This window comes from Talpa europaea (assembly GCF_964194135.1).
Source record: "Talpa europaea genome assembly, chromosome: 14".
NCBI classification, from domain to species: Eukaryota; Metazoa; Chordata; class Mammalia; order Eulipotyphla; family Talpidae; genus Talpa; species Talpa europaea.
In genome coordinates this window covers 15042714-15068843 of record NC_140082.1, presented here as the reverse complement: position 1 = coordinate 15068843, position 26130 = coordinate 15042714, and the positions used below count along the sequence as shown (strand labels likewise).

General features: G+C 55.8%; 2 protein-coding genes across 3 annotated transcripts in view; both read right to left on the bottom strand.

Annotated features, from left to right (window-relative positions):
• Positions 1-8733: 8733 nt before the first annotated feature.
• Positions 8734-12762, bottom strand: CASTOR1 (cytosolic arginine sensor for mTORC1 subunit 1; the record flags this gene model as incomplete). The annotated part of the gene is given in 10 exon segments (XM_084253397.1): positions 8734-8892; positions 9039-9133; positions 9222-9304; positions 9460-9573; positions 10047-10170; positions 10433-10565; positions 10652-10839; positions 12014-12084; positions 12649-12692; positions 12694-12762. Coding segments are annotated over 10 exon segments (990 nt in total). The 3' UTR covers positions 8734-8823.
• A 2820-nt stretch (positions 12763-15582) lies between these two features.
• The window catches only part of TBC1D10A (TBC1 domain family member 10A), a gene marked incomplete at both ends in the record, with an annotated part of 29197 nt that continues 18649 nt past the window's right edge, over positions 15583-26130 (bottom strand). For both annotated transcript variants that reach the window (XM_084253871.1, XM_084253870.1), the window contains 7 exons: positions 15583-15957; positions 16514-16668; positions 16790-16979; positions 17992-18057; positions 18136-18250; positions 18944-19050; positions 23102-23209. In XM_084253871.1, coding sequence (XP_084109997.1) covers positions 15583-15957; positions 16514-16668; positions 16790-16979; positions 17992-18057; positions 18136-18250; positions 18944-19050; positions 23102-23209 — 1116 coding nt within the window. The remainder of the gene's footprint in view (positions 15958-16513; positions 16669-16789; positions 16980-17991; positions 18058-18135; positions 18251-18943; positions 19051-23101; positions 23210-26130) is intronic.

Below are 26130 nucleotides of genomic sequence, written 5' to 3'. Positions count from 1 at the left end.
AGGACAGTTGGGAAAGATAGTGTTACATAAACCCTGGGTGAGCAGGGATCCACCAGGGCACTCCCCATGAGGTCAGGGAGGTCACCGGGCTGGGGGATCCTATGGCTGGAGCCCCGCCATGGAGTTCTTCTGGGGTCCGGTGCATCTTCAGGTGGGGGAAGCCATGTCTGCCCGAGCCTAGTGGCTCCTTCAAATTGGGTAACTGACCCCCCTTCCAAGGGCTTGACTACTATTCAGGGAAGTGCAGCAGAGGGAGGGAGTGGAAGAGGAGGAAGTTCTGTTTAAGAAGCTCCTATTGTCCACCTCACACTGACCATAGGTCCTCAGGCCAGGCCTGCTCTGAGGTGGGATGACCAGGAGGCCACGGTGTTGCCCTGCTGTCCACCTCTGGCTGGTCTGGACTAGCCCCACTGGCCACTGACCTTCCTCTCTGAGCCCAGGACTCTCTCTGTGAGATGAGGGAGCAGGAGAGGTGACCACAGAGGGCCCACAACCCTGTAGAGCCCCACGGGGCTCCTTAGTTGCTCTAAGCTCTGAAATGTTACACCACTAAAGTAAAATTTCCTGATCCAATTAAATAAGGATCAGGAAGTCCAGTGGAGCCCCGACTTTTCTCATGGTGACAACAGACAATTCCTATTTTGAAACAGCACATTCTTGCCAAAAATATTTTGGTGTCCCGGGCACAGGCAGTCCACCCAGAGGTAATGCTAGGCCACATTTTTGCCAAGCCCAGTTCCAAGTATTTCACGTGGGCCGGCTCATTGAGTCCTCAACTCATGGGGTTGCTATCATAGTTTCTGTCCTGTGTGTGTGGCGGGGGCGGGGGGGTTGGGTACTGAGGCCTGAGAGGAAGGGGACTTGGCAGAGGTCATGCAGCTGGGCGGGAGTGAAGCAAGTTTGAGCCTGGGCATCCCCCCTAGAGCCACGTGACTGACCAGCTCAGGGCTCAGCAGAATGGAGCGCCAAGATCCGCTCCCACAGGGGGTCTGCCTGGGGCAAGGCACTGGCCAGGGAGGGCCTGGCAGCAGAGATTGGTATTTCTGCAGGTCTGGAAAGATGCCAGTTTCATTGGCAGAAATGGAAAAAAGAGATGCTGCGAATTCCACCCCGGTAGGCTCTGGGGCAGAGCAAGTTTTGGTGGCCCTTCCTTCCCGTGGAGCTGCAGGACAAATTTCTGTTTATCATATCAAGGTAAACCGTTTTCTTGGTGTCTCCCCAAGAACAAGAAGGGAAAAGGCAAGAGAACCGCCTGAGGCATGGTGTGAGCTGGTCTCTGAGGACCTGCTCAGAGGGTGGCGGGTGTGGCTGGAAGTCAGCAGAGAAGGCAGGAGAGGAAGACAGGCAAGGAGGGGGCGGGAAACGGAATTATCTCAAAATGGCTCTGCTGCCATTGCAGCCCCTCTGAAGGAGCTTCTACCACACAGCCTGACCCCATCCCCTTCCTTAAAACACACCCCCGGCTTCCCCTTGCCATTGCAGTGTCATCCCACGGCCACCAGGCCCTGCCCTCAGGACTGATGGAATGTTGTCTGAACATTCTAGCTACTGAACTGCCAAGCCGGCATGAAGGTGTGGTCCAAGTCTCACCTCTGCAGGGAAGCCCTCCCTGATCTTCCTCAACGGCCTCCTGTTCTTCCCACCCTGCCCCATGAGCCTCCTAGAGCACCACATATCCCTCTTCAGAGCACTCTTCAGAGCTGGAAACTTGAAGCAACTGTCTGCCCAGTTGGACTATAAATTCTGGGGGGTTGCACATGGCGGGGGTGGCTCCCACTTCCTCTCCAGAGTGCAGCACAGGCCTCGGGTGTGGTAGGTGCTCAAGAGCTCCCCAGTGGGAAGACAGCTGCGTGGCAGACAGACGTGGCCTCTGGGAAAGGCTAGCTGCAGCCCCCGCACGTTCCCAGGCCGCGGCCAACGCGTCTGCAGCCGGGCCTCCAGAAGGGCGGGCCCACTCTGCTGCCAGGCGGCCTTTCCGACTCCCTGCCCTGCTCGCTTTCCCCAAGGAAACCAGAATCCTAGCACTGACAATACACGGAAGCACATGATCTCTTTTTGGGGAAGCCTGGATTTTAAAGACGCTGACTTTTTCCTTTATGATATTTTTTCTAAAGCAAATTCAAATTTTATTCTTTCAGCCACTGCAGATTTCAACACTTTCCAGGAAAATGAGATGAAAAAAGAAAAAGCCAAGGCATTTCTCATGCTTCCTTTAAAGAATCCACTTCAGAAAAAATTCCACAGAAGCAGCACCTGACAGCCTGCCTCGGGAGGGGGCCATCTTCACAGAGGGGGCCACGGGTACCTTCTGCAAGAACGGACAAATCAGCATCTCTTCAGCCCCTGTTCAGCCATATTTGAGGAACTTACACATATGCAGGGATCAGGCCAGATATGGGGCTATGTTGGCAGGAACGACAAGGCCAGCAGGCGAGTGAATTAGCTTTGAATGCCTTTTGACAACCAAGGTTTTGAAGGCGAATTACACCAACAAGTCAACATTCAGCTTGACTTAGAGGGATCTGGAAGGCCTATTTGTCAGGCTGCCATTTCCTACCCCAGGCCACAGGAGAGGGGCCTGACCCTGGTGGTATCCCAGTTCCTAGCAGCGTACCCACATCCTGTGCAGGACCAATCAGAACCCTCACTCAAGACTGGGTCAGATCTAAGAGACAGGCCTCCCTCAGGTGGCAGGGGTTTCTGAGCAGTAGTGCCTATTCAGCACTTCAAAAGGCCACCTTCCTCAGGCCTCCCTGGTGGCCTGGGGGTTAAGTCTCAGCGCTATCACTGCTATAGCCTGAGTTCGATCCCCGGCCAGGGAGCTACCCACATGGCACAGCAGACCTCTCCTGTCTCACCCGCTGCTCCCCTCAGCAGTATATTTCAGTGGATCTGCCTGTTCCCCTCCCCACTCTGTCTCTGGTGAATCCTCACCCCCGGCACCTCTGGCCTATACCCTAGTTCTTCTACGCAAAGAAAAAAAAAAAAAGAAAGAAAGAAAAAAAGCCACACCTTCCTCAAGCCCATGAAGCAGGGGTGGGGGCCTGCCAAATGTGAAGAACATGACCAGCGCAGCCAGGGAAGCACAGTAATTTCCCCGAGCACCCCAGTCCTTGCGGGGTGCCAGGGCCAACCACAAGGCGTGTCTCAGCTACACAGGACATGATGCGAGTCTCTTGTCTGCTGGATGAGTTGGTTTCCCGGCACTCGCAGCGGGGAATCTTTCATCCTGCACAAGCATGAGGATGGGGGTAGGAGGGGTGGCAAGCATGGAGGAAGTGGGATGGGCTCAGTGCCTTCTCTTGGTGCCCGCGGCCCAGGCACAGCAAGTGCAGCAAGAGCTCAACAGAAAAGGCAACTGGAGAAAGATGCAGAAGCCTGAGACACAGAGGCAGGACTCACTGGCAGGGGTGCCAATCACAGGCCTGCAGGAAATGAGTAGGGACTGGCACTGTGCGTGACTTGCCTCTTCCCTCTCTTGTTTTTGGGGAGACACCAAAGAAACTGAGTGTTCACCTTGATATGGAAAAAAAAAAATCCTGCAAACAGAACTGGCAGATTGACCAAAGTACACTGCTGAGGGGAGCAGCAGGCGGGACAGGAGGGGTCTGCTGCGCCATGTGGGAGAAAAGCCACCAACACTTGCTCGGTCCGAGAGCCTGCTGTTAGCCATTCAACGGGTACAGTGCACGACAGGCAGGGGCCAGATCACCACATCCACAAAACAAGCATGTCAGGAAGAGAAGCAGCACAACATGGCATTAAACACAAATCCTGAGCACCCCCACAGTTACTAAGGCAGAGCTTAATAGCCAGCAGGTTGGAACAACCCAAATATCCATCAACAGATAATGGAGAAAGGAATGCTATTCAGCCCTAAAAAGGAATGTAGTTGACACCCGCTACCTCAAGACAGTTTGCGTGATGCCAGAAGTCATAAGGATTCCATGGATATGAAATGTCCAGAATAGGCTGACCCATGGAAGGCAGGTTGGTGGTCACCAGGGGCTGGAAGGAGGGGGGTGGGGAGGGGCATTCCATTATTGAAATTCTACCTTAAAAATGTTTTTTTTTAAAGATTTATTTTTTTAATTTATGCATATAAGAGCGGGGGTACAGGCCAGAGATGTGGGGGGTGAGAGGACTCACCAGGGACAGAGTGGGGAACAGAACAGGCAGATTGACCAAAGTACACTGCTGAGGGGAGCAGCGGGCGAGACAGGAGAGGTCTGCTGCGCCATGTGGGTTGCTCCCTGGCAGGCTGGGTATAAACTCATGCTGTGGAGGCTGCGGACAGCCTCGCAGGCCGGGTCTTAACCTCCTGCGCCACTAGGGAGGCCCCTAAAAAATGTTTTTAAAGGCAGAGCTTAAAGACACAGCAACCCCAGGAAAACCAAGAGGTGGGACAGCAGTGAATCAGCTGCAAAGAGGCAGGAAGCACGGCAGACCCCCCCTCGACCCTCTGGTGTTACTGCCTGGACAGCTTGTGTCCCGGGCTCTTCTGTAGACTAGAACAGACTCACTTCATCTTAAAGGGCCAGCTCAGGGCAGGGCCCAGAGACACTCCTGGCTTTGGGAGAGAGCAAGCACAGGGCCTAGGGTGGCCAGGAGAGCTGGAGCAGGTGGGTCTCCAAGGCCGATCTCTGAGCAAGGGGCGCTGCTAAAGCTTAGTGACTGAGGGACATGCTAGGGTTGTGCTGGGAACACGTGCCAGCACAGCCACATAAGAGGGAGGCCAGTGGGAAGTCTGGGGCAGCAATAGAAGAGGACAAGCCTGGACTGATTCAGGACTTTGGGAAGTGTGCAGAGGACTTGGGGGGCAGGGGTGGATCTGTCATGGCAGGGAGCCCAAGTTGAGGGGCTCATGCCGGTGGGACAGAAAGCAGGAATGAGCTTGCTTCGGGCTGCAGACAGAAGAGGAGGCACAGAGGAGAAGGTGAAGAGGGAGGCGACCAGAGAGGCTGAGGCTAGAACAGCTGGGTGGAGGGTTGGGGTTGGGTGGGGGCCCAGCACAGCCCCACTCCTCTGGCGACTGCAGGGGAGCAGCCTTCTGAGGTCAGGGAGAGGCAGGGAGGCATGAGGAGATGTGGTCTGGGGAAGCAAAGTAGACAGCAAGATACGCAGCAGTACACGAGTGAGCACAAAAACGCACAAGATGAAGCTGCACACACACACACACGCAAAACCACTGAGTCACAGACCTGCAGAAATGCACATTTCAGATGCTTCCGGGGGCACGGGGCACAGATGCACATTCCAGGCAGACACACGGCGGCCGGAGATCAGGCACAGCTGACATTCATGCATAAGCGCGTGTACTTACAGTCAGAAATATCCAGACCCAGAGGCACAGGTACGCACTCAGGCACAATGACACAGCGGAGACAGACACACATTCTCTCCAACCAAAATACACCTGTCTGCAGAGAGCCCGCATTGAGAGCTGCCGCCCTGCGCACAGACCCTTGGGGCACACGGACATGCATGCCACCCAAACGCGTGGACCTCCCAGGAAAGGAAGCTCTGGGCGCTCATCTGGGCAGCCTTGTGACTCTGGAACCCTAGCACCAGGGCCCGCCTGGGAAAGTGAGACACAAACCACGGCCATTGCTCAATGCTCCATCCGGCCCAGCCCAGGGTCAGGGAGGAGCCAGGCCCAGGCCTCGCGTGCCTGCCCACGCACTCGTTGCCACCGGCAGCAGACACCCAGCCACCGACGCAGACAGCTGGGATTGCAAGGGCCCTTGCAAAATCATCTCCATCCCTCAGGGTTCAGCTGAAGTGTCCTTGCCCCCAGGGGAAGTTCCCCAGACTCCTGTGGGTACCGTTAACCTTCTTGAATTCTGCCTCGGCCATGTCTAGCTGTGTGGCCTTGGGCAAGGCACTTCACTTCTCTGTGCCCCCTTCCCTTGCGTAAACAGGGGGCTGAAAGCCTGTGCTGAACACACAAATGAATGGCGCCCCCCACCCCCACCCATGCACAGAAGCGGCAGCAGCTTCCCTGTGCCCCACCCGCTGCAGACTGCCCTCTGCCCCTCGTGCCCCCTGCCCGGCCCCCTCCCCCAGGAAAGAACCGGGGGCCAGGTGGGACACGGACAGCACACCGATTACTGCCCCCGAGACCAGCTTTGGAGCTCGGAGCAAGATGGGACCACATGGCCTTGCCCAGCAGGGGTGGGAATGAAGTTTTGCTCAGAAATCTTCAAGGAGGACTTAAAAGAGATCACCTCCTCTGCACGGGCATGGAGATCAGAGGGCAGAGGAAATGAGCTGGCTCGCTCACCTCCAGCCTCATGCTACCCAAGGGCCCCCGAACCCGTCTATATCCTGCCAGTGCTTGCCAGACGGCGTGCTGGTGGCCAGGGCCGAGAGCACCTTCACATTCCCCTGAGGGCCGGGGGCAGGGCCCCCCCCCCCGAGACACAGGCCTCCATCTTGATGAGGACGAGCACCCGGGCTGAGGTCCAGGACTCAAGCCTGCGACTCGGAAGTTGCTGCGTTGATGCGTGCGTGGGTCTCCCTGGGTTGAGGGCAAGGGCTGGGCCGAGCAGACTGACTGGTGTTTGCCCTGGGACCCTCCGGGTCCTGGGAGGGACAAAGGGCGGCTCTGTGAGCCTTCACTTCTGTGTGGGACCGCTGAGGGCACCCAGAACACCAGCCCCGCTTGAGCTGCAGAGCCACCTCCCCTCGGCTGTGACCCCCAGGCACCTCCCCAGCCCTGGGTCCCTGACCTTGGTGGGGTCTCCGTCCCCCTGGCTCTCCCTGTGTAACCCACCGAAGACCAAGAGCTGGCCCAGCGACTCCCAGGGACCCTAAAGTCTAAGGAGCTAAAACCCTCCACACAGACAGGCCAACATGTGGCCGAGACTCAGGCTGTCATGCTGACCTCGAGGCCTGGGTCTGAGGCAGGCTAGCTCACGGGGGTGAGCCTGCAGCCCCCCAACCAGGCCAATCCTAGGACAGCCCCAAGAAAGACCCAATGCCAGGTCAGGACCTGGTTTGAAGGAACAGGTAGGGCACTTGGAGTCAGGGTGACAGAAACACCCAAATCAGGCAGTGAGTCACACGCAGGTGGACAGAAACCTCCCCCCACACCAACCCCAGAAGCTCTCTGGCTGCAGGTCAGACACCCCAATAATTTGGGTTCTAGAGTCCCCACCTCAAGCCTAGGACATGTCTCAAGTCAGGGCTGAGAGGAGGTCCTCCAGGCACAGGAGCCAGGACTCCCCCTTGTAAGACAAACTACTAAAGAAATGGCCCCTGCCCAGGGCCAAGGCACAGGGTCCTGAAGGAGCTGGCGTCTAGGTCTCCATGCACACGGGGAGACTGAGGCCAAGGGGAAGGGACTGGCCCAGGGTCCCCAACTGCTCACTCACCAAGCCGGGCATCGCTCTCTGTTCCTCTGATCTGCCGCCCTCAGGTTCCCAGGGGCAGGGTGGGCGCACTGCCAGATGCCTGGCCCTTGTTCTGACTTTTCTGGGGAGGCACCTCGACCGCTGAGTACGCCGAAGTCACACCCTTCTTCTCTTCCTGAGTGAGGGCGTGTCTGGGCTGAGGGCACCTGATAACTTTCTTGGCGCATCTGTGGGGCACCATCGGGCCTCAGCGGAATCCCAGGCTCATGGAGTGGGGAGGCAGCCCCTCCATAACAGGAAAAACCGGGCCCCGATGTGCTGAGCCTCTAGTCCAGGCGAGCAGCCATGAAGGGCACAGAGGGCCCCATGAGGCTTCCAGATGCGTCCTATTCTCCTGGCCAGGAGAAGCCCAGTGAACAGACTCCCGGGTCTCCACTCTGCTGCTTCTCCTACCTCTACTCAGGAGCGTCCTGGTGGCAAGACCTGGGCTGATCGAGCAGAGCAGCAGGGACTCCCCTGAGGGACAGCCAGAATGAAGGTGTGGTCCAACGGAAAGCAGGGATAGCCTAGAGGAGAGCGACTTTGGGGCCCTCCTAGAGGGGATTTTGAAACAAGTTAGCCAGACCTCAGGTGGCCGGGAAGGCCCGGGGACCCCCAGGCAGGAGGGTCTGGAAGTCTCCATATTGAGAATCTTCTGGGCCATTCTGGAAACAGTAAGGAATGAAGATGATCATGGGCTTCAGAGCCAGGAAGACCGAGATGAGAATCACATGACCTTGGCTAAGTCACTTCAATTCTCAAAGTTTTAATTCCTCGCATGGTCAACAGTGGCAGTTTCCCTGAAGTAAGAACTGAGTGAGGTAAGACCCCAGCCTCAAGCCAGCTAGACAGGGAGAACCCAGAACATCAGACAGAGGGGTCCTGAGGAGCAGCAGAGCAGTCGTAGCCAAGGCACAGACCATCCCCAGGTACCACAGTCCAGCCCCATCACTACAAGCTCTTTAATAAGTCAATAAAAAAGGGAGAGATGTAGAAACATTCTTCTTGGAGGCCCCGGGGGGAAGGCACTGTCAGAACCCACCTGGCCAGGAAAGGCACCCCAGCCAGAGGCAGAACGGAGATCTGGGCCTGTCCAGAAGGCAGCTGGCCCAGGATGCTGGGGGGTGGGAGGGAGGGGTTGCTCCGACCTTGGGCAGGGAATGTGCAAACGCCCAGGCCGTGCAGGGAGTGATGGGTTGGGGGCTTCCTGGTGGAAAGCCCGAGCACCATGTTCCCCTGCATGGGCAGACATGCATGTCCACATGACAGCCGGTGCCTGCACACAGCTTATACACAGAGCAGAACAAGAGGTCCCCTGGCAGGAACAGGAGACGGGGTAGAGGGCTTCATCCCAGAGCTTGAGGAAATAGCTTAGAGAAGTCTCTGGAAGCCTCGGGGCAAAGGGGAGAGCTGACATTCTCCGTGGGCTTCAGGGGCCCAGGCCTTCCTGCCGTCGCTGGAGCACCTCAATGACGCTGCTGATACCATCCTCGGGCACCTGCGGCAGGCGGGCAGAGGAGGGGTCAGGGTTGAAGCTGGTCAGGGGTCCCCAATGTCTAACCTAACTGGGACTATTTCCTGTCCCCCCCAACTTCCTGGGCCTCAGTTCCCTGCAGAAGCCCCCACCCAGTCCATGGTGCTCACCAAGGCGTGGTCAAAGTTGAAGGTGCTGATGTAGTAAGCAGAAATGTCCGCCGCAGCCAGAGGGCCAGCAATCTGGGCCACAATCCCACATTCATCTGAGGGTTGAGGAAGGGTCCATGTGGCTCACCCTGGTCCCCCAGGAGGCCCTCCCCAAGCCCCCAGCACACAAGTAGCAGCCCTCACCAAAGCCCAGGGGCTGTCCACCGATGCGCACCATCCTCCATAGCTCCCCGGAGGAGCTGGTCAGTAGGAGGTCACTGGGGAACCTGGGGAAGCAGCGGGCAGTGGGCAGGGCACTCACATCCCCTCTCTGCCCCATGGTGAACCCGTGGGGCAGGTGAACCAGGTGGCCTCAGAGTCTGACGCTCCCTCCCCGGGGCTGGCTTGGGTCTACGGCTCACCCAGTGTCAGGGGCACATACTTTTTTTGTGTCTCAGCGTCCATGACGATGGAGATGTAGCCCTCAATGAGGGAAAAGGCAAAGAATGTGATGGAGCTGGATCCGGGACTGCCAGGGGCTGCCTCCTTGGGTGCACTGGGAAGGAACAGAAGGCTCAGGGGCGCTGCCACACACCCTGCCAATTCCATCTCTTCCCAGCAAGCCTCTAGGAGCCTGGGAAGCGGTTGGCATGGGGAGCCCTGGGCAGGTCCCCCTATCTCTGGGCTGGGGCCTTCCTTCCCTGTCCAAGGACCTTGATCTCCTAACGATATTGGTGGGGTGGGGAAGGACGATGAGCTCTGGCTGTGAAGACACAGAACCCGAGGGCTGGAGGGCCTGACCAGAGCACGGCTCTGCCCAACGCCACAGGAGGGGACTTCAGTCGCTGCCTCCGGAGGGCTGAGGGAGTGTCCACGTGGATCACCCTGGTCCCCCAACGTCAGTGAAGGGCACATGGGCCACAGAACAGGGCACAGCTGCAGAACCAAGAGATGGACAGGAGATGGCAGGACAGGAGCACAGGGAGCAATGACAGGAGGACAAAGAGACGAAGCACAAACAAGGCCCACCTGTGCGAATAGAAGAGGACATCGATGAGGGTAGTGGCAATGGCTGGCAGGGTCTCAGGGTCCAGTGTGAGAACACAGAATCGGTTCTGTGGGCTCTGGATGGGATGCACAGTGGGGCTGGGCCCTACTGAGGAAGAACCAGGCGAAGACAGTCAAGTGTGCTCATGGGCTGGAGCGACCCCTGGTGGCTGGTGAGGGCAAGGCCTGGGCTGGGTAGAGTCAAGCTTCCCGGAAACCCACCTCCCGCCTCGCTTCCCACACCATCCTGTATGAGCGAGCAGCCAGTCTCCTCACACCCACAGGCCCGCCAGTGCAAGGGAAGGCCCCTGTGGGAAGAGGAGCCTCTACCCAGGTTTGGATGCCAGAGGGATGTGAGAGGCCCTCACCATGCTGGGTCCGGGGAAAGCCATTGCTGGAATCATCCCTGGCAACAGGCACAGGCTCCCCGCCCACCTCTCGGTAAATGTGGAACTCCTGGGCCAGAGTGTGGATCACCACAGACAGGTCCTGCTCCCGCACCTGCACCACAGGGAGATGACACATCATATGAGTCTCCAGGGCCCCGGGCCCACCCTACCCTGCACCGGTGCCTGTGGGACACTCACCAGGATGAAGTCTGTCTGGTAAGTGGACAGCATCAGCACAGACACATGGTGCTCGGCCAGTGGTGTGATGACTGAGCGAGCGATCTTGGTGACCCCAGCAGCCTGCACCACTGCCCCACTGTGGGACGACACGTTCAGCACCAGCCACGTGGCTTCGGCCACTTGCAGGAATTCTGATGGGGGCAGCTCTGTGGGCGGGGAGCACATGCCCAGTCAGGGACTGGAGGCCTGGTCCCTGCCCCTCAGTTTCCCTGTCTGTGCCTTGGAGGGCTCTTCCAAGGTAAAGGCAGGTCTGAGGCTGTCTCCTTCCCCCAAGTTCTGCTCCCAAGACCTGTGTGTATGCAAGGACTAGAAAGTGCTTTAGGCATTAGTCTTTGAAGGATTGAAACCTACCAGTTAAGATCGAAGTTCAAGATTCAAACAGAATCTTTGCCAAACCCAGCTTTGCCATTATTTGCTGTTGACCTGGGGCAAGGGATTTAACTACTTGGAATCTGATTCCTCAGCTGTTAAAAGGAATGACAGCAAGTGCCTCTTGACAGTGTTCAGTTACCAGCGGCTTTACACAAGGAAGTAACAGCAGGGGGCGCTAACAGATCAGGTTGGCTGGGGGATGCCCTTCCCCCTTAACCAACCCAGACCTTCCTGCAGTACAAACAGGGAAACTAAGGCCTGACTGGAGCAGCAAGTTGGGGGTGGGCCAAGCTCCAGTTGGCTGCCCTGAGATTGTAGGCCTGTGTGGATGGGTCAGGCTGACAGGAATAGGAGCCAGATGTCATTTCCAGGGACCAGACTGGCATCTAGTCCGGAGCACAGGCCAGGGCTGGGGTAGCTGCTGATTGCTCAAGCATAGCCAAGAGGCCCCCAAGAACCCTGCCCTGGGCTGGCTGCCTGCTTCTGCATTCTTTCTCCAACCCTCAGACTCCTGGAGTTCCCAGGCCAGCTGCAGAGGGGGTTGCCCTCAGCAGCAAGAGTAGTGGGGGGGGGGGGTAGAGTGGCCAGGGGGTTCTAACAGCCATAGCAATCCCTGATTCATGCCCTTGACTGAGGCCCTGCGGGTGGCCTAAGGCTGCTAAGCGCTGTTCGCACGTAGCCCTGTAGACGAAGGGCTCATGGGATCCTATTAGCTCAGAACCATCAGCTGTACCCATTTCACATAAGGGGAAACAAACTGCTCAGAGGGGGGAAGTGACTGGCTCGAGGGCTCACAGCCAGCAGCCGAGCGCCGAGTTCCAGCCCCGCTCCATCTGCCTGCAAGGCCGGAGCTCCCGGGGCCGTGGTCTCCGCGGCCCCTAGCAAGAACCCCCAAGAGGAGAGCGTGGCAAACCTCCCCCTACACCCCCTCCTCAGCCCAGCCCCCACCTTTGAAGCCCTCCTCGTCCACCATGAGCGTGTAATCCTCGGGGGTCTCCGTCAGGCTGAAGAACTTGCACCTGGGTGGGGTGGGGGCATCTTCAGCCTGGGCAGGGCGGAGGGGGCGGGTGGACTTCGCTCCTTTCGCCCGGAAAGACCCCCTGCCGGGCGCCTTCCAGCCCCCCCACCCCAAGCCTCAGTTTTCCCCGCAGGGCAGTGGCGTGCGGGCCCATCTCCGAGCCGCGGACCGTGCTCCGCCTGCTCACCTCCGCCGGAGCCCCCGCCCCTCCATTCCGGGAGGGAGGAGAGGCTCACCTGGGCAACAGGCCCAGGGGCGTTAACCCTGAGCCCCCGGCGCCAGCCTCCGGCGGGGGCGCGTGAAGGCAGCGCCCTCCACCCGGGCCGCCATGGCCGCGCCCGAGCCCACCCGGGGCCGAGGACTGCCGGCCCGGCGGGCGCGGTGCCCGAGTGGCCCTGGGAGGGGGCGCGGGGCCGGACCGGCGGCGGCCCCGGGGAGGGCAGGCCCGGGCCGGGGGGCGGAGAGGGAGGGCCCGCCCGCCCCGCGCGGATCCCCGTCTCCCGACCCTGACCCGGAGCCTCGGCGGCGCCCACCCCCGCCTGCGCCCCCGAACCCGAGCGCGCACCGGCTGCGGCGGGGCAGGAAGAGCAGCTTGATGAGCGGGTGGGTTGTAGAGCCAGAGACCGGGGCGGGCGAGACTCAGCACCCGCACCCGGTGCTCGAGGATGTGCAGCTCCATCGCGGCGAGCCCGCCCGACCCTCGCCTGCCAGACCCAGGCCGCCGGGGGCGGGGCGGCGGGGCGGGGCCGGGGCTTAAAGGGGACGCGGCGCCGCCGGGCCCACGCCGCCCGCTGCGCCGCGGACCCGCCCCGTCCCGCGCCGAGTCCCGCTCCCCGGCGGCCCCGCCCGGCGGGGCCTCTCCAGGGCGGCCGCGCCTCCTCCCGGCACCGAAGCGGTGCACGCTCCTTCCCAGCCGCCGCGCTCCGCCCCCCTGGCTGGGGCTCCCGCTTCGCCCATTCACGGCACCGCCGGAGTCCTCCAGGTCCCGCCCCTGCCGCGCCCCCTCCCCGGGCTCCGCCCTTTCCGTAGGGCGTCGGCCGCGTGCGGGAGGCCAGAGCTGGTGTTTGTCCTTCCACCTCCCGCGTGGGGTGTTTGCTTGCGGGCATTGAAGGTTGGAAGGGCCGCTGGGCAATCGGGGCACCTGGTGCCCGAAGGGCTAAGGGTCCACTGTGCAGACTGGGGGACCCCGTTAGTGCTTCCAACACATTGCCCCAGGCCCTTCTCCCTCCTTCCTCTCCATGCTCTGCGAGGGGCAGGACCACCAGAGCTGACTGGGGTGGTGGGGACAAAAGTGCTTGTCCCCCCAGCAGGGGCTGCCCAGGATCGGTACAAACCCCCTTGCTTTATGAACCCAGCAAATTGCTTGACAGGGTGAAGCCTGGCCTGGGTGGGGTGGCCCCCAGCCACCACCCCTGTAAGTGCTTGAACCAGGAATGACCAAGGCTCAGACTTTGGGGCATACAGGCCCAAGCATCTGGGGCTCACTGGGTACTGAGAATTTGGCCCTGCCCAAACCTGCAGCAGGTCGCAGTTGCTCAGAGCACGTTTAAACGGTTAAGAGAGGCCCCCTGAACTGGCAGACGGCCCAGATCTGAGGCTTGTTAGGGCCAGTTTACACTCATTTTGAGGTTAGAACTGGGTTCTGTTCAGGCCTCCTCGGGTCCAAGACCCCCCCCAAGGTTAAGCAGGCATTCTACATCTAGGGTCAAGCATGCTTAGGGGAGGGGGTTGGGGGGTGGCGCTTCTCTGACCAGAGCATCCTCAGGCTTCAGGTCTGAGACCCTGAACCATGCAAGTTAGAGCAGGCCTCAGGCCTGATGGGGATCCAGTAGGCCTACATAGGCCTGCAGCCTGCTCAGAATTCTCCACTGTGGACAGATGAAAGCAGGACAGTTTTCCTTCCCTGGACCCTCTGGCCTAGTGGTCTCTAGTGGAGCACTGTGAAGTCACCACATCCTGGCCTATCATACCCTGCAGGGTGGGTGGGGGAGCCCATGTCTTCAAAGGCTAGCCCCTCACTTCATTGCTATCAGGTACAGATGAGGTGGGAAGCCACAGGGGTGAGGGAACGGGAGGCAGAAAGTGGATGACCTGCCCTATAAGCTTGTATGACCCTTGATCTCCCCAGGCCTCAGTATCCCCAGCTGTACCAGGCCAAGAGGTTCTAGGCCGAGGCCCTGGGATGCCTGAAAGCTCCCTGGGAGGCTCTATTCCTCCCTTTCCTACCCCTTCCCCCACAGCCCAGTGAAGTTTGATAGCCTGCCAGGAACAGTGCTATTGTTTGACTGGAAAAGCTGCTTCCTCAGCAGAGGTGGGGGGGGCCTTTCCCAGGGACACCCTGTTCTCACCCTCGCCAATCATCAGGTTATGACCATAAGCGTCTGCCCAGGCCCTCAATGGCAGAAACAGGTCATCTGGCACCCTGGAGAAGTAGCTGAGGGGCTCCGGGTGCAAATCTGGATCAACTTCATCTTTCCCACTCAGATCCTCTGTTTCCTCATCTGTAAAATGGGGATAACAGTAAAGCCTACCTGATCAGGTACATGAGACCACCAGTCCAGCCTAGTACATGCTAAGTGCTCAGTTAATGGCAGGAGCCTTTTACCAGATACCCAGCCATCTCCCCTAACCCCTCTGCCTCTGATGGAGGCCCAGGTTGAGCATGTAAGGATGTTCATGGTCCTCCCACCTGGCCCCAGCACCCATCCTGGTATGAGCACTTAGAAGCTTAGCGGGATCCAAAGTGGCATCCAGGTCAGGCCTTGGAAAAGGGAGACTCTGCAAGCATCTCCTTAACAAGCCCTTTCCTTCAGGGATGGGTAGGGATCAAGGCCTGGAGAGCAGGCCCAGCTCAGCCCCCAAACTGGACTCCCATCCCGGTATTGCTTATCTGTGGCAGATGGTGGACATGGGGCTGAGGGGGTGAGGTGAGGAAAATTGGGGGCCAGGAGTAGGGGCTGGCCCTGGACGTGGCTTCTCCTCTGGCAAAGACACTCCTCAGAGAACCTCTTATACTAGGCTGAAGCCAGGATGGTGAGCTCTGTAGGGCATGGAGAAGAGACACTGAGCACCCGGCATGGCACCCCTTCCCAGCTCCTTCTAGTTTCTAGAAGCAGATCAGTTCTCTATACAAGCCTGTTTATTTCTGTACAAAACAATGTTTCTATTTTACACAAAGAGCACCCCACCCTTCACCCCACCCTCTCTCCTCATGTTAGTGCCCTGGCCCTGGGGAGCAACTCCCCAGAAGGAGGCGACTAAGTGAGGTCCAGCCCATTGGCCTTCACTTCTGCCTGCCTTATTCGGACCAGCCTGAGCTCCACTATGGAGAGAAAATAAATAAGGAGGCTCAGACAGAATCTGTGCTGGGCCAGCCAGAGTCTCTGCCACCCAGCGGCCAGGAGGCTGGGCTCTCAGAGGGTGGGAAGGTCCTGGAGTGTCAGTCCGTGAACGGTGCAGGTGTGTGGAGACCCCACCCCAGAGTCCTGAACTGCCAGGGTTACAAGTAGGTGTCTTCACTCTCCTGCGACGTCAGGCTCTCATGGGAGCGATGGTGGGCTGGGTCTTGGGGAGCTGGGGATGTGGGCTTTTCCAGCTGCCCACCTGCCTTCTGTTTCTGCTGCTCCTTCTGCACCTGCTTGGGCAGCTTGGGGTTGCCTTTGGAGCCAGGGAGGGAGGCTTCTGGGGGCAGGCGGATGGATGCTGATGGTTGCAGGGCGGGTCGGGGGCCTGGTTCTGCCTCCAGGATGGCCTTGGCACCATGCAGCCTGGGTGGGGAGTGGCACTGCAGCTCACCACGGGTCTCCTTCCAGCGACGCAGCTGGATGAGGTGTTCACGCTCAATCTGTCGCTCTGTCACTGGCAACTCAACCACCTGTGGGGGTTGTGACAGGCAGGTGGGCACCAGGAAGAAGTTTCCCTTCTGCCTGGGCCCCTGCTCTCCCTTGGTATCCCACAGACCTGGCCATTAAAGTCTGACCCTAGGAAGGATGGGGGTCTGGTCCCTGCAGTGGTCTCAAGTCTCAGAGCTGAGTGCCTGGTGGCTGGGCTCACCAGGCACTGCCTCAGAGGAGAAAGCTGTCCACAACTCATGAGTCCCCTTGCCTAACTCACCCCCTGACAGTCCCTGAGAGACAAAAATCCACAAAGAAAGAGAAAAGGGAAAATAAAGCCGAGGTCATGGATGTGATGCCAGAGAGGAAAAGGGGACCGCATGTTACAGGTCCTCTCATTACCAAGATGTTCACGCACACCTAGTCCTTTCTGTGGCCCTGCTTCCCCCTTGGACAGGAGGATGAATCTCCCCGCAGTTGTGTGTTGCTGAGCCGCAGGCCTGGCACAGCAGGAGCAGCGGATTACTGTGCTGCTTTCTAAAGGGCTCCCAGGAAGCACCCCCACTCCTGGGGGTCAGGGGAAGGTGTGGGCCGCACCTCCTGGACCAGGAAGGCCTCCTGCATGATCTTGGGGCTGAGGCTCCGCAGCCGCTCAATGGTCTCGTACTGGCCCTGGCAGGCTTTGAGCTTCTCAGGGGAGCCCAGTGCGTGTTTCAGCAGCACCAGCCCCACCCGGAAGATGATCTTGACTCCTGCGGGGGGGGGGGGGGGGGGAGTGAGTGCAAGGGGGCCTTAAGGAGGTTTCTCTGGAAATAGAGGCCCCCTGTGGGCTGGGCTGGGTGCAGGGGTGCTCCCCTGCCGCCAGCCCACTACCTTCACAGAAGAACATGTCCCAGACACGCAGCACAGAGCTCCAGGGCAGGGTGCGGGCGAAGGCACACATGAACCATTCTGTCATGTAGAGCAACGGGTCGATCTTCTGCCGGCTCAGGTGCTTGTGGGCCACGGGCGACACCTTCTGTAGCAGTGAGAAGAGGATCTCCCCATCCAGCTGGATTGCCTCCTGGGGGCACAGTGAAGCCATGGGTCCATGACCACAGGGCTACAGCAACCAGGACAGGGATGATGCCCTGACCCCCAGTGCTGAGCAGGCATTTAATCATTCGGCAGCCTCCTTGTGCTGGGAGGTAACGATGAGCAAACCAGACAGAGCTGGTCCCCCGTGTGGAGTATATAGTGAACAGGGGCTCTTAGACATGACCAGAGAGTCCAGGGGAGGAGGTATGGGACTAAGTGCCAGGTTCAAGGCAGGAACTGTGGGCAGGTAAAAGCCAGAGGTCCAGCCTATCAGGGTAACAGAAAGACCCTTGAGGGCTGAAAGCTAAGGTAAAGGAGGAGTTATCAGGAGGAAGAGGGCAGAGGTCTAAGCCTACGCCAAGTTGGAGGCTGGAAAGAAATTGGTTACTGTGGGCCTCCCAGGTGGTGCAGTGGGTTGAGCGCCACGCTGTGAAGCTGTCTGCAGTCTCTGCAGCACGAGTTCAATTCCCAGCTAGCCAGGGAGAGTCCCACATGGCCCAGCAGACCTCTCCTGTCACACTCCCCTCAGCAGTGTATTTCAGTCAGTCTGCCTGTTCTGCTCCCCGCTCTGTCTCTGGTGAATCCTCTCACCCTCCCGCGCCTCTGGCTTGTACCCTGGTTCTTGTATATAAATAAATAAATCCAAAATATGTATTACTTTAAAAAAAAAAAAAAGATCTACCGAGTCCTCTTTGAACTGCTCTGACTGCCTTTCTCAGCTTTCTTTAAAAAATTAAAAAAAAAAAAAAAAAGAAAGAAAGAAAGAAAGGAATTGGTTACTGGAGGAACTATGATCCCACAGAGAGGGACAGACAGCTGGGGGCTAAGATGGAAGTGAGAGAAGAACCCACATCACTGGAGCCCAGGAAACCTGACCCGGGCAAGCAACAAAAGGCTGGGGAAATTTTAACAAAGAGGGGCGGGGTGCACCAAGAGTAGCATGGAAAAAAAGTAATGGAGGGGCCACAGAGGGCATCCAACCTGAAGCAAGCACTCACCAATTTCTCACTGTAGTAGCCAGGCAGGTACTTCTCACAGATCTGCACCAGGCACCAGAAGGCTTGCTGTGGGCAAAAAAAGATTTGAAGCCTTCTGCTGAGTGTTCCCTACCCTCAGCGTACCTACCCAGGGCTTGGTGGTACCTCAGCAGGCATGTGCATGAGCAGGACGGCGGCAATGGGTGCCTGGGCCTGGCAGTAGCCCTCCTCAGGTCGGTACAGCGTGTAGGCCTTCAGTACACGGAATAGGTCCTGCTGGCTGTAGAGAGGCCAAGTGGGGCAGAGATGACAAGTGACTGCCACCTACTACCCTCCTCACCTGCGCCCCACTAGACCAGACCTGTCTCAGGCTCTGCACTTCCTTGGAGAGGGGGTGTGGCCTGACTGTGGTCACGAAGGGCTCAGTCTCCCACTGGAGGATAGCCTTTCATATAATCAAAGGAGAGAGGCTGGGAGGGGCTCCCTGACTTGATAGGTGAAGCCAGTGGCTCAAAGACAAAGTAGGGGGCAGAGCCAGAGCAGGATTCCAGACACAGGTAAGGATGCGTCAGGGACTAGAGTGTGGGGCCATAAATCCCCAGCTAGGGCCCCTCAGTCAGACTGTCCTTGGCACCTGCCTTGGTCTCCTGGGCCACTGCGTCCCTCCCTTCCTACACAGCCTCTGCCCACACAACTCTCTCTAACCCTCTTTCTCCACACCAAAACATGCTTCAGGCAGACTCTAACACTCTGGGGAGTAAATATGAAAGGTGCCCCCCTGCCCCGGTAGGAGGAGACACTAAGAGGACCCATTACATTAGACTCAAATCAAAGAAGGGAAACTCTAACATTCAAGCTTGGGACCTCTCAGCTTCTAGGCCCCCGAGATACTCACAAACTCATTTTATCTCCTCTGCCCCCTAAGGGACAGGGCCTAGAGCCACCTTCAGCCCATAAGGCCCAGCCTGCTCACCCATGGCCCCCCCGGGACACAAACATCTCATGGAAAGGGAATTGCCGATGCAGGTCGCGCTCAATCACGTCCAGCCACTTGGGGTCCCCAGGGGACACGTCCAGTTCCTGGAAGTAAGGTCAAGGGTACCTATTAGGAGTTAGGGACTGCTGGGAAGATACAACTGTTCTAGGTACTGGAGGAACCCCCGCACACGCACCTGGGGCAATGCCCACCCACTCCCATCATGGACTGGGCCCATCTGAGAATAGAACAGGAATCCCAGACAGGGGCAAAGAAGCAAGAGGGGAAAGGGCCCTGCGAACCCCGAGGGGTGATACTGTTTAGAGGAAGACCTGTGTGGTCAAGAATCTTCGTCTTAGCTGTGTCTGGAATTAACTCTAGGCACTTCATTCAGGACTAAGTCCATGCTCTGTCCCATCCTTAAGAGGAAGGCTACTACTATCAAAGCGATGGCTACAACCTATGAGCTCCACGCTGCGCCAGGTAGGTGCTAAGCTGACCCAGGGTCTCACTGACTCTTCTCCTTAATTCTAAAAGACAGGTCCGATCATTACACTGTCATTAAAGAGGAAGCTGAAGGTCAAAGAAAAATCATTTTCCCAGGCCCAGTGATTAGAAAAATGGTCGAGCTAGGCCTGGAAGCCAGGTTGATTCAGAGCCATCAATCCCAATTCCTCTGCCACTTGTGTCCCTATGCAAGTGGTGTCACCTGTTCAGAAGAGGGATGTGTGTGTGTGATCTGTAGAGAGTACTGTCTGGAAGGATGTGTTATCTGTCAAACTATTAATCTCAGGACAATCTCTGTGAGTTGGAGTTTCAAGGGAAGTTTTACTCTTTTTTTGAACTTCCATGAACTAAAATGAGTGCTGTTTAAAAAAACTATGAACCAGGGATATTCCATGGAGGGTGGGGAGCGGGGAGGGGAGGGATTGGGGTCAAAATAAGGGGACTGCAATTGTATGGGGAATATAAAAATAAAATTTATTTAAAATAAATAAATAAATAAAATGATTATTTTATTTAGTTACTTATTTTCTTAATCATTATTTTAAGTATAAAATTAGTATAATTTTATCATTGTAACTCTTATTAATAATTGGTAGTTTGTTATTTTGAATATATTTCATTGATCTATCTTACACTAAACCATGATGGTTTAGTTTACCTTTATGTTATTATTCTATGGATAGCAATGCAAGTTTTTATTATTCATAATTATCATTTTTGCGGGGGATATGTGCCCTAAGTCATTCTAATCTGTTTATTTTTGAAATTTTAAGAAACTGAATTAAAAAATAAACCATAATTTATATTTAAAAAAAAATGAGTGCTGTTTGTAAAAATCAAGCTATCATAAAAAGAAAAATCATCTCCATCATTTAAATGTCCTATATCTTGATTTCCATATTGGTTAGTGGGTATGTCTATTTGTCAAAATTCAGTGAGCTGCACAGTTTAAATATGTGCATTTTACCTATGTAAATTCATACCTCAACTTTAAAATGAAAGAATCACTAAAAAGGAAACTCAGAGGCTTGAACAGGGAAGTAGACTAAGTGCACATCACCTTTAGGGCCAGAGCAGCGTCAGGAGTCCCCCAGGAGGAAGGTGGGTCCTTAGCAAACACTCCAATGGGTGCAGGTCCAGGCCCTATCCCTGATTAGCAGGTGACTTGATATAAGCCCCTTTCCCTCTTGTGCTCCCTCAGCGGGGATGTCCCAGCATTAAACTGAAGACCCTAGGATGCCAGGTAACTTGACATGGGAAAGTATGTACTAAGAGGAAAAGTTGACAGAAGATTCAAGATGGAGGATGGAAGGAGGGGTTGGGCAGGTGCACGGCCAAGGAGATCAGCATATAACCTCTAGAGCCCCATAATACAGATCTCAAGATGGGAGTCTGTGTGCATCCTATGTGCCATGTCAGGCCCCAGGCTGGATACTAAGTACCTGCAGATTTGATTTTGTTGGAAAGTGAAGGAGGTTCCCACAAATTCTCCTGAGGGTTCCCAAGAAGTGGGGGCCTGAGAACCCAAAGTAAGTTCCTAGGATATGCTTGCCTGGTACTTCAGCAGCCCAAGGCACCTGACCACACATGGGCTGGTGAGAGAGGAAGAGAGGTAGTTGCAGGGTCTTTGTGGAGAAGGGACACTGGGAATGAAAGGCAGGTGAGGACTGGTGGCAGATGAAGCAGTTATTACAACCTCCATAAAAGACTGAAAATGTTGATTCCATTATAAGGTGAAGCTAGAAAAGAAAATCAGGTTACAAAAGGACAGAAAGTCCTGCATTGCCCAAGGAAGGAGGAAGAAATAGCAAGTACAAGAGAAGACAGAGCTACCAGGGCTGCAGAACCTGCCCCAGCAGCTGAAGCTAGGATCAGCCACCTGGGTCTCTGGGGGAGCACAGGAACAGGTAGGTACATGCTGCTACCAACAGCCCTATCACTGTACCCTTCCCTCAGGGTTCATATACCCACAGTAGAGGGAACCTCTTAGCCCTGTTCACTTCTGCCATGTCACCTATAGGCAAAGTCCTTGCAGGAGCACCTACAAACCACTGATTGGCACCCAGGACTACCTTGGGGACCCATCATTCAGCTTTAGAACATTCAGAAGGCCTTTCTCAGCAACTCTACCTCCTCCCACAAGCAACCTTCAAGGCCCCTCAGGGATGGCAAAACTTCTCCAGATGGAAGCACTCAACACACATAATGCATACACGCAATAACTGTGGGGTTGGTTGGGAGGCTGCAGAGGTGCCCAAGCTCTTGGCTCTCATGTCTGCTGGGCAGCTGGAGGTAAAGAAAAGACTTAGGGTGGGGTTCCCACCCCTGAACCTCTCATCTTCAACCTGGGATGTCCCCTGAAATAAACGATATAGCCACTGGAGAGAAAACTCGAGTGGAAAAGATACTCGAGTAGGGCCTGATATTGGTGTTCTGTAGAATAGTCCAGTTGCTCTAATTAGAACTGCCCCCAGCCAGATACTCCTCCAGCATCCTGTCCCCAGTCCTTCAGGGCCCAGTGCTGCCAGCAGACAGCTCTCATCCCCTCCAGGTCAAACTCTAGGTTACCCTGCTCTGCCCCCACTCCTCAGGGAATGGATTTGGCAGGACTAGAGTATTCGCTGAAGCATAAAGTATGTCAGCAAAAAGCTAGTGTTTGGCAGCTCTACTCCACTATCAGTCCCCAAGAGCCTGGGAGAAAGCTTTGATGCCTGGGGCCAGGTAAGGTCTGGCAGGTAAGCCAGGGCAACCCCAGGGAAGACAACTACCTCCCATAGTTCCCTAAGGCAGCAGTCTGGAGGAGCTGCCCTGCCAAGGGGAGGCCCAGAAAGCCCCATGAGTGGGGGGCTTTCATAGCTATAGGGTAGGGAACTAGGGATGGAGATGTGTAGGAGAAGGTATGGCTGCAGCGAGCACACTCTGACAACTGACTTGCTTCTGACTTCTGGATATTAGCTTGGCTCTGCCATACCTGGGGCTGACAACCCCACAACCAACACAGGTGAATTGTGTCTGTCCAGGTTTGGATGAGGCAGGTGAAAGAGTAGAGGATGGGAGGCCAGGAAGTGTTGAGGGCCCTCCGGCCCTGCTAGCAGATCCCCAAAGATCAGAGTACAGGATCCAAAGCAGTTAGGGAAAAGGTCTGAGTGTCCCCTCCTGATGACCAAGGACTGAGAGGTAGCCTGCTGAGCCCAAGAGCAAACTTGAGTGGTTGTCAAGAGAAAGAGCTGGGGGCATCCCTGGTAGCCTAGGGGTTAAGTCTCAGCACTATAATCTTGAAGGCACCTGAGTTTGATCCCCAGACAGAGAGCTAACCCATAAAGGGTATGGCAGACCTCTCCTGTCTCGCCCACTGCTCCCCTCAGCAGTGTATTTCAGTAAATCCACCTGTTCTGCTCCCCACTCTGTCTCTAGTGAATCCTCTCTCTCTCTCTCTCTCTCTCTCTCTCAAACACACACACATACTCACACACCACACACACACACACAGAGAACCTCTGGTCTATACCCAGTTCTATACAAAAATAAAATCTTTAAAAAAAAAGAAAGAGAAAGAGTTGGATGGGCAGCTGGACACTTAATGGTGAGCACACAGAGGATACCAAGAGACAGGGCAGAGGGGAAGATGTGGAAAGAAAGGCAACTCACATCAAACTTTCCAAGGTTCTGGAGTAGCTTCACCTTGCTTCCTGATAGATACTGCCAAGCCCGGCCCCGAAGAGAAGGTGGAATGCCCTTCTGGCACCGCAGTCGGATCTGAAAGTCAAAAGGAGTTTTGTGCCCATATATTTGCCATGCTGTGTGCCAGCTGTGCCCCTCTGACGGTACTTAGAGCGCCTTCAGTGAACATGTCAGTAAGGAAAGAGGACTCTCCTAATAACGCCACAATGCAGATCTACAACTGGGGCAGAGGAATGCAGGTGGGAGGCGGGAGCAGCGTAACTGCAGTTAGATGCGCTGCTACCGGTTGATGGCAGGGTCCCCACATTCCCTGATCCAGTGACAGCACAGGCATTCCTGAGGTCTACCACAGGATTCTGAATCCCCATCAGAATTTTCTAAATCAAAATGGGGCCAATCAAGTTAGAGGAGCCCCGCAGAATGTGACCTGGGCAAGTGCATGGGGGTTTTGTTTAACAATCTATCTAGAGAGACGAAATCTCAGCACAACTCAGAAGAGCTGATCAGAATGGCTCTGTTTTCATCAGAATCCCCTCTCTTCTGCTCTTCCTGACCCTGAGCTCCCATAGCTACCAACCCTTGCTAAAATGGCATACGTCTTCCCACCCAGAAGAGGTGAAGGGGACGTGTTTGGAGGTAGTTTATGACCCCGAGCTAGTAGTATCTAAATCATATGCTAGCTATTTTTACCAGAAAAAGGCTCCCATTGACAAATGCCAGTTTGTAAAACCATCACAGCTTTTACAAATGGGGAAACTAAGGCACAGAGTGGGAAAATTATAAAGATCACACCACAAGGGACCCTACTACCTAGCACCTATACCACATAGGCTAGAGGGATCCAAGCTCGTGGGATTTTCCACTTAGGTTGCCTCTCAGACTCAGAGAGGTGAGTTCCCCCTGGGCTTGGGGTAGAGTGAGGGTCTGAGGCAGCACCTACTGTCCTCCTTGACCTCAAGGCCAAGGGTGAAGGAAAGTAAGGGCAAAGGCAGAGTCACCATTCCTGTAGAATGATGACTTCCTCTCATCTGAAAAAGCCTGACATCCCAAGGTCTTGGGCTCACACCTAACTTCCCCTGACCTGGAAACCCCCTCGGATAGTACTGTCGGAAGCTCTCAGAGAAGGGAGCACAGGAGGCACAGCCTTCCTGATGACCACTGTAAATAAAACTTTCCAAGGGTCAGAGAGAGTCAAGAACCAGGAAAAAGACAGGCAGACAGGCTGAGGGCAGTAGGTGAAGGGCAGAATGACTGGTCCAAGTTTCTGGGATTGCCTACAAAGCAGGGAGAGGAAGGGAGTGGAAGGGAGCTGCCCCAGATTCTGGGAACAGTTTCCTGCTGCTGTAGGACAAGGGTGTCCTTAAGGAGGCTTGGTCTGGATAGGGTTTAGCAGAGAGATGCAATATGGCCCAGAGCCATAGGTCCTTTAGTATTCCCTCAGGGCTGAGATCAGCCTGAGCTAGCCACACAACATACTTGGCCCCAGGGGAGCCTAGGAACACCTTTAGCCCACCACTCAGGGTGGGGAGGTGGGGATGGAGAGGTAGGAGTACAGCCAGCTTTTCCCACTCTTGCCTCCGGAGTTCTCAGCACATAGGTATGAGAGAGCAATTTCTACATACCTATCTTAGTGGGGGGACAATGGTGGGCGTCAGTATGGATAAAGCCAGAGAAAGTGCTTCAGCGAGTGGAAAGCTGGAGGGGTTAGCATTCTCTGTTGCAACATCTTGTCTGAGGGCACACCCTGCCTACTGAACTCCAGAAGGGCAGGGTCACAGTTTGAACAGAGCCCTTCAGGGGAACACAGCATTCCAGCCACAACCCCGCCTCCCTGCAGTGCCTGGCTCCCTCCTGAGGACTTAGGTTGAGTCCTGGAGAAATACTGGTCTGAACCCACTTCCTGAAGCAGGTATTGTTTTTCCTGTGCCACAGAGAAAGCTCAAGCCTGCAGGGCCAGGCCAGAAGAAATCCCAAGGCCAGTGTGGCCACAGCTGAGGAATGCATCAGAGGGTTAAGGCCTCTGGGGTGGGTTGGGTAAAGCACTCCTGTGGTGGCTCCTGCTGGGCAGGGGTTGCCCTTGGCCTCTAATCACAGTGCAGGGAAGCAAAGGGGAAGAGGAAGTTGTGCTGATTGTCCTCCTAACAGGACCTCCCCTAGGTTCCCTCTGGAGTCTGTGTTTGCCAGGGAGGCTGGGGCAAAAAAAAACCAAGCCACTATCTGCCAACCACTAGTCCCTACAGGGAGCTGAAACTCAGATAAGAGCCTGAGGGATGAAGAAGCAGGAATACAGGAGTCAGGCAGGAAGCAGTTTAGCTGCCTTAAAAAAAAAGTTTTTTTAAAGAGAAAGATATTCTAGTAAGCAAAAACATTAGTGCCCCAAAGCCCAGACAGAACAGTAAGAAAGAGCCCAGGCCTTGGTGGCTTAGGGCTTTATAGTCACCACCTTGTGGGAGCCTCCTGATTGTCATTCCCACAGGGCTGGGGAAACTGGTCCAGTGACACAGCTAGCCACAGGCATGGGTCTGGGCCCAAGCCCATACCTAACCTGTCTTGAGCTTGCTAGGCCCCACTGCTAGCTGTACCAATCTGGACCAGACCAGTGGGTCAGCTGACAACATAGGCCAGCAGGTTCATTCTGTGTACTGGGAACTTGTGCAGAGAGCCCCCAGATATGATGAGGCTCTGGATAGGCCTCCTTCAGGCCAGGGTGTAACTAGACCTAGCCAAGGTAGCTGAGGGCAATAATACACACAGATAAGCATGGTGGGATAGGACATTTCCATGGGGTAATAGGATTAGTGCCTAAAGACAGCCTGATTAGAAAAGGAAGCCTGGGTGATTTCATTTTTATAATACCATACATTGTGAGGTTACTTTTCTTTTGCTTTGACCAGGAGGTGAGAGGGAACTCATCAAATTAATCTAGATGGTAAAGAAGGCCCTTTCTGAGGTGGAATACAGACACTAAAGTGAGACCATCTGGGTTCAAATCTTAA